The sequence below is a fragment of the Rhineura floridana genome, chromosome 9 (genome assembly GCF_030035675.1).
Source record: "Rhineura floridana isolate rRhiFlo1 chromosome 9, rRhiFlo1.hap2, whole genome shotgun sequence".
In the NCBI taxonomy this organism is placed as follows: Eukaryota; Metazoa; Chordata; class Lepidosauria; order Squamata; family Rhineuridae; genus Rhineura; species Rhineura floridana.
Genome location: NC_084488.1, coordinates 109,716,841 through 109,730,762, shown reverse-complemented (window position 1 = coordinate 109,730,762; position 13,922 = coordinate 109,716,841). Strand labels below are relative to the sequence as shown.

Genomic DNA, 13,922 nt, shown 5'->3' with positions numbered 1-13,922 from the left:
TCACAGCCTTTATTAATATCACCCGCTCTTTTTTTATTAAACTTTAAAAGCCTCCCTTAAATAAGAATCTGAGTCATCTTTGGCTGTCAGCCCTGGAAGCTTTCACAAAGTGGAGGTATAAGGGGGAAACGGTGGCACAATCTGTGTTTGGACAGATAGATAATGCAGCTTGTTTTGGCTTTTTCCCAAATGCAATGGTCTTCAGAGAAGTAGCAAATGATGTAATATTTATTCTGTGTTCCAGGAGTTGCCAACCTTTTTGGACCAGAGCGCACACTTAAAATTTTGAGAGAGCTCTGGGGGCACCAGTCACAAAAATGGCTAGCATGGGGGTGTGGCATATCACAAAAGGGCTGCCATGAGGGCATGGCATAACACAAAATAAGAGACTAGAAAAGGCTTGACCTGTTGAATTTCTGCCTGCCATATAGCTGTTAAAGGCACAAGAACCTTGTTTTCCTCAAATGCCAAGCCCAAACCAAAGTGTACCCACTTACTTGGAGGTAAGCTGGATTAAACTCTAAGAGACTTACTTCTGAGAAGACAAGTATACAATTGCATTGTGAGTTAACTAACTGTACAGTGAATTGTTAACCAGTCCCTGGTCTTTCTCTCCTGCAAAGCAAGAGACATGCGTAAGTCTCTTTGTAAAGTTTTCACATTTGCCTTTTGGGGAGGGGGATTCTTTATTATTTATTATTTATTAAACTTATATACCGCCCGACTAGCGATAGCTCTCTGGGCGGTGAACAACAAAAAATACAATAAAATTACACAGTAATACAACAGAGCATATAAAAAGTACAAAATCTAAAATCAGATTACAACACATTTAAAATTAAATTAACTTAAATTAAAATGCCTCGGAGAAGAGGAAGGTTTTAACTTGGTGCCGGAAAGATAATAATGTCGGCGCCAAGCACACCTCCTCGGGGAGACTATTCCACAGTTCGGGGGCCACCACTGAAAAGGCCCTAGATCTTGTTGCCACCCTCCGGGCCTCCCTATGAGTCGGAACCCGGAGGAGGGCCTTCGTAGTAGACCGTAGTGTACGGGCAGGTTCATATCGGGAGAGGCAATCCAACAGGTATCGTGGTCCTGCGCCGTATAAGGCTTTATAGGTTAATACCAACACTTTGAATCTGGCCCGGAAGTATATTGGAAGCCAGTGCAGGCGAGCCAGAACAGGTGTTATATGCTCGGACCGCTTGGTCCTTGTTAGCAATCTGGCCGCCGCATTTTGCACTAGCTGAAGCTTCCGAACTGTCTTCAAAGGTAGCCCTACGTAGAGCGCGTTGCAGTAGTCCAAACACGAGGTTACCAGAGCATGTACCACTGATCTAAGGTCCTCCTTACTCAAATAGGGACGTAGTTGGGCTACCAACCGAAGTTGGTAGAACGCATTCCGTGCCACCGAGGCTACATGAGCCTCAAGTGACATTCACACATACTTATTGTGTGGTAGTATTTGCAGAAAATAATTTCTGGGCACTGCCTGATCTCAGGCAAACCCAGGACAGGAAAAATCCCTCCTGTCTGCTACGGGAAAAAGAAGAACAAACTATGGAGATTCCAAGGACTAGGAACAAAGACAGAAGCAGGAAACGTGCACTAAAAGGGATTCCTGTTGCCTGGTGTCCAAACAACGCCCTTATCAGTCACAGATCTGACTTCACTGGCTAATAACACTGACAGACAGGAGCAACCAGGCTGGCTGGCTCATCTCATAGAAATCACTTAGAAGGGTCCTTGCATATCTGTTAGACTGAAGTCTGATCTCCTCAGCTGTGGGCACAGTTGGCCATCAGCCTAAGCTGGGCAGAGGCACTCCAGGTTCCTGCTGCCACCTGGTCACTCAGATGCAAATCCAAATCCACCTGCATACTATGAACTTGATTTTTCAAGTGTAGTACAAGCCCATCCAAAATAGGCTGAGTCCCTATTCCAGAGTCTGTCTCCCTCTTGACTAAGAGCACATCTGTCTTGTCTAGATTAAGCTTCCATTTCCCAGCCCTATCTGGAGATGACAGAGATGGAGCCTGTGACCTTGTGTATCAAATACATGTGCTATAGTCCTTCCTCTTGAAAAGAATGGCAGATGCACCTGGTCCCTTCAGGGCCTCAAGCGGACAACCTTAGTATTGTTCACAATATGCTCTGATCAACTGGCTAAGTGGCCAATGGGGCTTTCTTGGATCATGTGCAGCCTCCCTGGGGAAGGGCTGCAGTTCAGGGGTAGACCACATGCTTTGTATGTTAAAGGTCTCAGTCCCTGTCCCTTACAGGTAGGTCTGGGAAAGATTCCTGTCTACACATCTGGAGAGCTGCTGCCAGTCAGTGTAAACAGTACTAAGCTAGATGGTCCAATGGTCTGACCCAGGCAAACTACCCATCTTTCTGGTGCCTCCCCACAACATACTGCAGTCCAATTGTTTGGGCTGTTTATATAGTCAGGCCAGTCCAGCAAACAATCTGTGCTAGACTGTTGTTTCAGTGCTGGCAATGCCAAATGGAAGGAGTGTGTTGCAAACAAAACACTAGCTTGGAAGAAATTCAGATCACCCACAGGAAGGCGTTAGCTTTGCCAGCACAGAAAGAAAACGAAAAGCAGGTATCAGTCAATACACAAATGGTGGGCATAAATCTCACCTGAAATATTTTAAATGTATCTCAAATTACATTTCATCGTTAACAGATTACTCTGCAAGAAGAAAAATACGTTCCACTGAATTAAATGGCACGTTTAAGTTCAGGACTGGTGATATGGGAAGCTGAATGAGTTCCTTTTTATCATTTGTTCTGCTGGAGAATAAAGTTATATATGTACACAATAATAATGTGCACAATAAACCAATGTGCCTGGAGCTGTTCTGCTCATTTACAAGGACAAATAAATAAGCAAGAATCAACAAATTGAAATAATAAATAAAATAAACAAGCAAAAAAAACCCTACTAATAATGTAGGTTTCAAATAATTGTTCCAATTGCAAGATCATCATTGTATTTGATAAGTATAACTGAAGAAGGGAGGTTGTGTAGTGCAATGAAAACTGTGGCATTTATTCTGAAAGCCTTTGCCTTTCTGTCTTATCAGTCACTATCACTACCTCCATTCATTCCTGCTCCTGCTCCTTATATAATTGTTGCCATTTTAGGTCCTCCTTAGGTCTCTCTCTCTCTGTCTCTCTCTCACTCTCTCACTCACTCACTCACTCACACACACACACTCACACACACACACACACACACACACACACAGTTTAACGAATTAAAAAAGTAACACTTCTGTCCTGATTTCTAAAATTCCTTTCACACTGCAGTACCTGTTGCATAAAGGAACAGCATTTTTTTCAGCCAATATACTGGCATTTTGTGCAACTTTCTTTTGCACAGCTGGTTTTCATCCCTCACCCATTATACACATGCACCCTGTTCTCCACTGTGTAGGAGGTCTAGTATCTCACCCCGTCGCCATGCAAGCCCTCTCCCTTTAGGATCTGACTTTTAAAATTATTTTAGTTGTATTGACACAGGGGTGTGTGTAGGAAATGCTGCTGCTATCTGCGCTGATGCCGGAATACCGGTACAATTTTCATCAGGCAAAAAACCCCAATGTGCGACTAAAGTGTGGGAATGCACTGCATGCTGGGATGCCTGTCACGTGAGTGGCTGCAGCTAGCACAAATCTCCTGCAATCTTCCGGGTTCCCAGCCTTGCTAACAGATTTTTTCTGATATCATTTATCACACAAATTTGCACTAAGCTTGCACTACATCCCACTAGAATTCCGGAGCTAGCTTGTACGTTGTGTGAAAGATCAAATATAATGCACAAATTACCAAGTAAGAAATCATCAGAATAACGGAATAAAGTGCAGTGTGAAAGCACACACACACACACACACAATCTTTTTGGAACAGCATTGCCCACCCACATTCATTCTATTTCTTAAATAAATTAATTGCTTGCTTTACATCAGTGGTTCCCCAACTTTTTTTCTCACAGACCACCTAAAATTGCTGAGGGACTTTGAGGACCACTTAATGATTTTTTCTTGACTGCTGCAGCAATTTCATGTACTAGATGTTACATGATTTTAACTGTAGTTTTACAGACCACCTGAATGAGGTCCATGGACCACAGTTTGGAAACCCCTGCTTTACATTGCAAAGCAGATTCCCTACACTGTCCATGATCACCTCTTTGTGCTGAGCTGTTTTTATCTTGTGTTCCCCAACACAAGACAAAAACGGCTCTGCATAAAATTATCACATCAGACTAGGTATAACTTTCCTACTAACATGCTATCTGCCCAGTGCCACAGGGCAGGGTGTTTCTTGTACTTCTTCTGGTATACTTGGCCATGCGCTCTACGTGGGGTTACCCTTGAAAACGGTCCGGAAATTACAGCTGGTACAGAATGCGGCGGCACGCTTGATTATGCATAGCCGTCGCTGGGAGCATATCACCCCAGTGTTATTAGATCTTCACTGGTTACCAGTTGTCTACCGGGCCCAATTCAAGGTGTTAGTGTTGACCTTTAAAACCCTATACGGTTTCGGCCCAGTATATCTGAAGGAACGCCTCCAGAATCACCGATTGTGCCGCCTGACGAGATCAGCCTCGCAAGATCTTCTCTCGGTCCCACCGGTGAGAACAGCTAGGCTGGTGCGGACCAGAGAGAGGGCATTCTCTGTTGTGGCCCCCACCCTCTGGAACTCCCTCCCTTTTGATCTCAGGCATGCTCCCTCCTTGTCCAGCTATCGCCGAGCCTTGAAGACCTGGCCGTTCAGGCAGGCCTACAAGATTGGGACAGATTAATTTATGTTACAATTGAATTAACGGATGGTTTCTTTAGCTTAAAATTTGATTATGTTGATGTATATGTATTGCTTTATTCTGTTGTTCGTCGCCTAGAGTGTCCCTAACCCGGACAGATAGGCGGCTGAAAAATAAAATTTATTATTATTATTTATTATTTCTGTTAAACTTCAGCCACTCAGGCTGCTATTTGTGACCCACTTACTTGTGAGTATGCCCCCCACTGAATTGAATGGGCTGAGTAAATATGTATAGGATTGTGCTGTTAGGCAGCATAATTTGCCCACATCATATGATGCAATGACAGCCCTTCCCATTGGTGGCCTTGAACTCATGGAAGGGCTTTTAATCCAATGGAAGCATCCACTAACCAAAGAGGAGAAGTTTTGCTGATTCCCCTTGGAGCCCTCGTATGGCACCTTCCATCCTCTTCCAGAGGTTCCCCCCAATTCTCTGCAGCTGATTGTCAGGAGGCACTAGAGACTTAAAAGCCTTTCTGAGAGCACAAGGGCATCAATTGGATAGTAGACTGCACAGTGAAAAAGTTCTGCCAAATTTTGCACTTACTTAAAGTGGATACAAATCTACATTATCTTTTACAAAACAATCCCTGATTAAGTATTGTGCATCTGGGCTATGTGATTAAACAGAAAACACTGAAGTAACTAACTTGGTATGACTCTGTCCCACAACAACTTTGGTGAAGATTTAAACTAGCATAAAAGATGTCTTGTTGGAAGCCCATGCAACTGGGTATAAAATTACTTACCACTTCCAAGCAGTCTATAATCTTTGTCAATTTATCTTCAGGTAGATTCTTCAGCAAAGATACACTTTAAAAAAATAAATACCAAATGATTGCATTTAAATCAACATGTATATAGAGTTTCAACTTTCCTGTTGTAAACAGTTATTGTTTGGCTAGCTGGATTCTTTTTAGTTGCTGTTATAGACTTCAAGCCAAAAAGATACCATGCATGATCAATCTTAAACAGAAACCAGAGTAAGCAGATGATGGTCAGGTTTAGCAGTGTCAAGTTTAGCAGTGAGTGGTACAGGAGAGCTACCCATAGAAAAGTTGATAGAAAAGTTTTCCAAAAAAAATGTGTGTGTGTGTGTGCGTGTGTGTGTATTGGCACACTTCTCCCAATGGTGTGTGCATCACTGTAGATATTACAGGATATTTTATTGTTATTTAAGTTGCCTCTTTCTTTGAAGAGGGATGCTGCTGTATTTGTTGTTGTTATGTGCCTTCAAGTTGATTACGACTTATGGTGACCCTATGAATCAGTGACCTCCAAGAGCATCTGTCGTGAACCGCCCTGCTCAGATCTTGTAAGTTTAGGTCCGTAGCTTCCTTTATGGAATCAATCCATCTCTGGTTTGGCTTAAAGAGAGGAGAATGTAAGAAGAGCCCTGTTGGATCAGGCCAATGGCTCTTCTTGTCCAGCATCCTGTTCTCATGGTGGCCAACCAGATGCCCCAATGAGCATGATGTCCCCAAGCAGGACCTGAGCACAACAACATTCTCCACACCTGCAATTCCCAGCAATTCAGAGGCATACCACCTCCAACAGTGGAGGAAGAACATAGTCATCTTGGCTAGTAGCACTTGATAGCCATGAATATGGAGGTGGAGCCCCAGGGAGTGCAGGCTACAAGCCAAGATCAAAAACACCTGCAAGAAATATTTCCTTCTTCTGATTTTTTAAAAATGTAAATACTTTTAACTGGTTTTAATACTGTATTGTTGTGGTATTGTAACTCGCCTGTGGTGAAGGACGAGTAAGAAATTTCATAAGTAAATAAAATTCTCTCAACCTGCAAGACTGCTCTCAAGGCTCTGTCTGTGTCATAAATTTTGTTTACCATATATAGATTAGCAATTAAAATCAGTGAATGTCCATGGTAAACTTGCAGATACTTCACCCACAACCAGTGACTCATTAAGTGGGTGCTTTATAACAAATAGCTTGCAGTAAAGAATTAAATAAAAGCATTCAAATCTTAATTTCTAGAGAAGGTAAATTTTACTCGGCAATCGGTTTCAAATCTAAGAACAAGAGAATAAGAATATAAGAAGAGCCTGCTGGATGAGGCCAGTGGCCCATCTAGTCCAGCATCCTGTTCTCACAGTGGCCAACCAGTTGCCCATGGGAAACCCTCCGGCAGGACCTGAGTTCAAAGAGCACTCTCCCCTCCTGCCGTTTACATCAATTGGTATGCAGAAGCATACTGTCTCCCACCATGAAGGCAGAGCATAGCCATCATGGCTAGTAGTGGATTTAATGACCAACTGATCAGTGATAATCTTGGATCTTTGCTAATCTTCAGTAAAATATTGTTTGGGCACTTCACATCACCTGCTGATATTAAACATTCACCCCTGATTTGTTTGCAGGGAGATTAGACGACAATGGTTATTTAATCAGCATTCGTTCTAATTTGTTTGCAGGGAGGTTAGATGAAGTTGTGTCCAAGCAAGTGTCATTCCATACTTTCCAGTGCCCCCATCACTTCCATTATCACAAAAAGACTAATCTTTTGGGGCAAGTGGGCTTGTTGTGCAAGACTTTACAATCAGCTATAATTGCCAATCTGAATTTGCCAGTGTGTGATTGAATCCCACCCGAAAATAGCAACAGTCAGGGAGCACCACAAAACTAGTATAACTTTACGAGAATGAGCCTAGCCTCCCCCTGCGCTCCCCGCCCCCCATCCCCAGCATGGCCCTGAGGAGGAATTTGGAAGTATTCTCTTCTGCTTTTCATTTCCCACAGCTTGTCATACCATCCAAGTGGCTTATGAAGCAGGTCTTTTTTTCACTAACCATAGTTAAAATTAACTACTGTTTATTATTTGAATGACATGCTAAGTAGTGGTAAATATTAAACAGAAATGGAAGGTTCTGATTTCCTCCTCCTGACAGCCATGTCGGGAGAGCCAGTGTGGCATAGTGGTTAGAGTGTTGGACTACGACCTGGGAGACCAGGGTTCGAATCCCCACACAGCCATGAAGCTCACTGGGTGACCTTGGGCCAGTCACTGCCTCTCAGCCTCAGAGGAAGGTAAACCCCCTCTGAATACCGCTTACCATGAAAACCCTATTCATAGGGTCGCCATAAGTCAGAACTGACTTGAAGGCAGGCCAGGACAGCCATGTCAGAAAGGAGAGGAGGGGTACAAGCCCAGGGTGAGGATAGGCTGGTTCTTGTAATGTTCAACCATTATGTTCAAATACAGCCAATGTACCTACACAGATGCCCCCCTAAAGGCAATAAGCAATACCTGCCAACCTTGAGAAATTAAGCGTAAGCTGTGATTACCTTCTGAGGAAGTTTCTGTATTGCTCATGTCTTGTTTGTGCCGTCCTCCTCATGATATTTTGGAAGACCTCTCTGTCTAAAGCCCATGTTTTCACACTGGTGACAGCTTTAGGAACGGGGGGGACGGGAAGAGAAAAGCAAAAGGTAAAAGGTCAATGATTCTGTAATACACAAAATGTAGCCCATGGTCAGCCAATACAAGCCCACTGAAGTAAGCACAGTCGCTTAAGTTCTTCGTGAAACTGAGAATGTGTTCACACTCTCACAGGGGTATATTTGTATCATCGTTTTATAGCAGGAATTGTCACCAAAGTGCTGTTAACAGCTTCACACCTTGCTAGTGTTATGATACGATTTTACATTGCGATTACTTATTCTTTCACCACGTACATTCCCCTGAACAATTTCTTTGTGAAGGCAGCTTCTAAGTACTGCAAATAGATAAAAGAAATTATCGGCTGCCTCTCATATTAAAGATCCAAGAATAGGTCAAGCGTAACCAACACAGTGCCCTCCACATGTGGCTGGACCTCAACTCCCATAATCTCTGACCAATGGCCATGCTGGGTAAAGCTGATGGGAGCTGGGAGCCCAGCAACATTTGGAAGACACCACAGTAGCTACCTTTGGTTAGAGTATCAAGATAAACTTAGATTTTCCATAAGTTTTAGACTCAGTAATGATGTTCAAATAGGCGACCTTTGGCCTTTGACAAGTCAAACCACCAGGATGTTCCTCCACATCTGCCTACCTCAATTAGGGATGGGGGAAGAAATTAAATTTGGTTCACATTTCAAGGTGAATCTACCTAATTTGCACTTTGCAAAACAGAGCCATCCTTAGACATTTGCACTTCTCCAAATAATGCAATGCACCTCTGCAGCCATGTAATGTACACAATAGTGACTAAACAAAGGTAAAGTATGCCCCAAAATGCATAGATTCATGAAAACAACATACAAAAAGGATTATATTAGGGAAAATTTTATATTCTCTAATATTATGTTCCCTAATTTATTTGGGAAAATATGCTTTGCAAAAATGTGTGTATTAGGCAAAACTGACTACAAAAAATGTGTATATTAGGGGGGGAAATCACTCTCCAAGGCTGATGAATTTCCATGAGGACTTTTTTAAAAAGAAATTTGCAAACTGATGTGGAAATGCGGAGAACTGAACTTAAGATTGAAAAATGAGAAACTGACTGATTTGCCCATCCCTAGCCATGATCCCTACGGCCTACTACCCTGAACACACCCGATCTCATCTGATCTCGGAAGCTAAGCAGGGTCAGGCCTGGTTAGTCCTTGGATGGGAGACCGCCTGGGAATACCGGGTGCCGTAGGCATAGAGGAAGGCAATGGTAAAAACCACCTCTGAATACCTCTTACCATGAAAACCCTATGAATATATCCAAAAAAGATTCACAGGGTCACCATAAGTCTTAATCGACCTGAAGGCATATAACAACAATAAGCCATGACCCACCTTTTCAGCCAAGAAGGCCTACTCCAATTTTGGTATTTCACTTTCTCACTCCCTTTGCAACACCTTGTTCCACCAAACTCAGCTGTGTAAGACCTCAGCCACAGCTAGACGCAGAAGCACATAAGAAAAGCCTGCTGGATCAGGCCGATGGCCCATCTAGTCCAATCTTGTTGTCACAGTGGCCAACCAGATGCCCACTGGAAGTGGAAAGTCCACAAGCAGGTGCAAAAAAGGAGTCACTACCCAGTATGAGGTAAAGCAAAAAAGGGGATTCTACATACCACTGTAATGCAATGTAAACAAGTGTACAAACAGCCAAAATACAATGGAAATCGCAGCAAACAGTAAATAAAATTACAGATACCAAAGACAATGAAGTGTAACACTGTAATCCTAATAATACAATGCAAACATATATTACAAATGGCTTAAATGCAATACAATGGTATTATGATATTGGCAGTTTTATTTTCAATAGCTTTCCTAATGATCTCTAGCATGGATTTTGCCTTTTTCACAGCCGCCACACACTGGGTCAACATCTCCATCGAGTTATCTGCTACAACCCCAAGATCTCATTCCTGGTCAGTCATCGCCAGTGCAGGCCCCATGAGTGTATACGTAAGGCAACATACCTGATGGTGTACACCGGAATCTCTATGGGAGGGATAGGGAACCTGTGGTCCTTCAGATGTTGTTGGATTACAGCTCATTGGCCAGGCTGGCTGGGGCTGATGGGATTTGGAGTCCAAGAACATCTAGAGGGCCACAGGCTTCCCATCTCTGCTCTATGGATTCTTGGATCAACCCAAAGGTACAAGGTTAGACTCATAAGACCCCAACATGGCTGTTATATAGCTCTTCCCTTTTTGTCTCATTATCATCACAATCTCTGCAGTCAGTGAAGAGCATCCTTTTGATGTTGTTTTCCTGCTTTTGCAAGCTTTTGAGGGATGCGCACACACCTTTCACTGAGGCTGTCCTTGTGCAGTTGTACAAAATTGCCAACTCCCCAAATGCTGTCCACACAGGAATTGATGAGAGAAGTTTGTTCTGCTGAAAGACCTCCAACCTGCCCTCTGCAGTGGAAAAAAAACAAGCATCAAGAAGGGGGTTTAATTATAATACAGACATGCACATGATTTCTCTTCCTTCCTCCACCAAAGCTCTAGTTAAAAACTTCCATCATTCTGAGAAAAAGTGTCACATTTACTGCATGGTTATTTGTGTCCTTTATGTGCTATTGACCTCCAGCAAGAAGGTGTAACACAATGGTAAGGCACATGCTTTGCACGCAAAGAGACCCAGGTTCAGTCCCTGGCATCTCCAGTTTTTAACAAAGGATCAGGTTAGCAGGCAATGGGAAATATCTGTGCCTGAGACACTGGAAAGGCCTCTTCCTCTCTCTGCATGAAACCATAGAGATCTGCTGCCAGTCAAAACAGATAATACTGCACTAAATGATCTACTCACGGTTAACAGAACTACGATACCCTGTACGTTTGTTGGTTTGTTTATTCTTAAATTTATATCCTGTCTTTCCTCCCAAAAGGGTGGCAAACAGCAGGTGATACAACAATAAAAACATCTCAAAAACAAGACTTTTTAAAAAAAGCCTTAAAACAATTCCAGGACAGATGAAGACTGGGATAAAGGTATCTACCTACTTGTTGAATGAGGAAGGTTTTCAGTAGGCACCAAAAAGACAGCAGAGACGGTACCTGCCTAATATTTAAGGGGAGTGAATTCCAAAGGGTAGGTGCTACTACACTAAAGGTCTGATTCCTATGTTGTGTTGAGTGGGCCTGATGAGATGGCATCTGGAAGAGGCCCTCACCTGCAGAGCACAGTGATCAACTGGGTATATAGGGAGGAGATGATCTTTCAGGTATCCTGGTGCCAAGCTGTATAGGGCTTTATACACCAAAACTAGCACCTTGAATGTAGCTCAGTTGCACTTGAGCTGTACCTAATGTTGTGTTCACAGCAGAGTTATTGCCACAGTGTCAATGGCATGAATGTTGAATCATGTGGTTAACCAATTGTGTGGTTCACAACGATTAGGAACATAAAACCCCAGCATAGAATGAGTAAGATCATTGGTCCGTGTAACTCAGCATTGTCTACAGCAACAGCAGCCTTCACCAATCTAGTATCCTCCAGATGCTTTGAACTACAACTTCCCATCAAGCTCAGCCAGCATCTGGAGGGCATCAGCTTGGGAAAGGCCCATATACAATACACGGACTGGCAGCAGGTCTCTAGGGTTTTGAACAGGGACCTTTCCCATCCCTACCTGAATCTGGGGCCTCATGCATCCAAATCATGTGCTCCACCACTGAGCTACCGCAGTATCTAGAGTTGTTTAGATTACCTAAGAACAAACCCAAGACCCCAGCACCTTTAGACATGCCTGAAATCTCAATCTCAACATCAGCCTTCAAATGCTGGCTGAACAGGTTTGCTTTGAACAATTTCCAAATGTCTTATTTAACCATCCCTTGATATGGTGCCCCACAGCCTTGGTGCATAACAACATAAGAACAGTTCATCCAATCTACCATGCTGTTTGTCACAGCCACCAGTCAGGTGCCTCTGGGAGGCTGACCAGCAGGGCATGTTGATAATAGCCCTCTCCTGTTGGTATCCAGAATGTCTCTGAACCTGGAGATGGCATATCACCATCAGGATTTGCAGCTGTTGATAGCCTGCAGAAGAACTTAGGAAGAGCCTGCTAGATCAGGCTAAAGGAACATTCAGCCGACCACCCTGTTCACAAAGTGGCCAACCAGAAGCCAATAGGAAGCCAGGAAGCAGGACATGAGCGTGACAGCGTTCTCCCTCCTTGTGGCTCCCCAACAATGGGAATTCATAGGGATGCCGCTTCTTGATTCCGGAGACAGGCATAGCCATTGTGACTAGTAGCCACTGATAGACTTACCCTTCATTAATTTGTTTAATCCCTTTCTAAAGGCAACCAAGTTGCCTTAGTTACTACACCTTGTGGTAGCTAATTCTAGACTTAAACCATGCACTGCCCAAAATCTTTCCACATTCAGCTCCACTGGATTACCCGGGTTCTAACATCATGAAAGGGGGGGAAATTTCTCTCTATCCGCCTTCTCCAGAACTAAGTTCACACACTCTGTCATGATTCATGTCCTCCCTTTCTTGCCTTTTTTTATACTAAAAAGCCCCAAATGTTGCAATCTTTCCTCTTAGGAGAGTTGTTTCAGCCCCATGATCATTTTGGTTGTCCTTTCCTGAAACATTCCTGGCTCTATGACATCCTTTTTTAGCAGGGTTGCCAGCTTCATGGCCTGAGACTGACTCTGTATCTTTAGGAGAAGAGAAAGTCAGCCAAGTGCCGGTGTTCTTGCAACACTGTAATGGGGAAAACCACAAGGTGGAATTCTCCCTCCCCCCTGCTGTCAGGCCCAGGATGTGACTCAGGAACCAGACCAACGATTGTAGTTAATCCGTGTTTTATTAGGGTAATGTCCAAACAAAGACTGCGTTTTCTCATGAATCAATACAGGGATACAGGTCCTGTGGCATTGGGAGAAAGTTGACAGAGCAAGGGACTTCTTCCCGCCTGTTCTTTAAGAAGGGGCCAAACGGGCGCGCAATCTTTCGCTCCTCCTTAACTGCCCCTCAGGTACTGCCCGCCTTCCCCCCCTTCTCTCCTGTCTTTTCAGCTGTCTGCGTGTGCGCGGTGAGGGGGGAAGCATCACCCCCTCCTCTTCTGAAGTTTCCGATTCCAGGATGGGGGATAGGGGAGGGGCTGATGGTAAACTGCCTCCCCGCTTTTCGGCTGTGAGCAGCCCTCCCTCTTCCCCCTCTTGCTCTGAGCCTGAAAGAGGGGGAGGAGTGAGAATGTCCAGGGAGGGCTCAGGCTCCCCGTTGCTAAGCGACCTTATCACTGGCAGTTCCTCTGTTTTGTCTTTGCTCCAAAGGGGGGAAGTTCCTCCCCCTTCCCTCTGCCATCCATCCGAATACTCTTCTCACAACTCTCCGGGATCCAGCTCCCCGGGATTGGGACCCCAGCTCTGCCTTCCGACACCATCCCCCCTCCCAGGCTGTGCCCCCCTCCCCTTGTCTGGCTTGGGACGGTGGGGAAAACGTTGATGGAAAAGTTTTACCAATTCTGGAGCATGCACATCAGCTGCATCTTCCCATGATCTGTCAGCCACCCCATAGCCTTTCCAGTGAATCAAGTACTGCAGCTTGTGGCGTCTGATCCTGGAATCTAAGATCTCCTCAACTTCAAACTCAAGCTGCTCATT

The 13,922-nt window shown here is 44.1% G+C and overlaps 1 protein-coding gene and 1 non-coding gene across 2 annotated transcripts in view; one reads left to right on the top strand and one right to left on the bottom strand.

The window, feature by feature from the left end:
- PRKG2 (protein kinase cGMP-dependent 2) overlaps positions 1-13,922 on the bottom strand; it is a 90,843-nt gene that overhangs the window by 43,882 nt on the left and 33,039 nt on the right. Inside the window, exons 4-6 of the mRNA XM_061583217.1 lie at positions 10,602-10,715; positions 8,149-8,254; positions 5,592-5,655 (exon numbers count right to left, since the gene is read on the bottom strand). Of these exons, the coding sequence (XP_061439201.1) occupies positions 5,592-5,655; positions 8,149-8,254; positions 10,602-10,715 (284 nt within the window). The remainder of the gene's footprint in view (positions 1-5,591; positions 5,656-8,148; positions 8,255-10,601; positions 10,716-13,922) is intronic.
- Positions 9,379-9,496, top strand: LOC133364663 (5S ribosomal RNA). The gene has a single exon (XR_009757994.1). It is a non-coding gene; the product is annotated as a 5S ribosomal RNA (ribosomal RNA).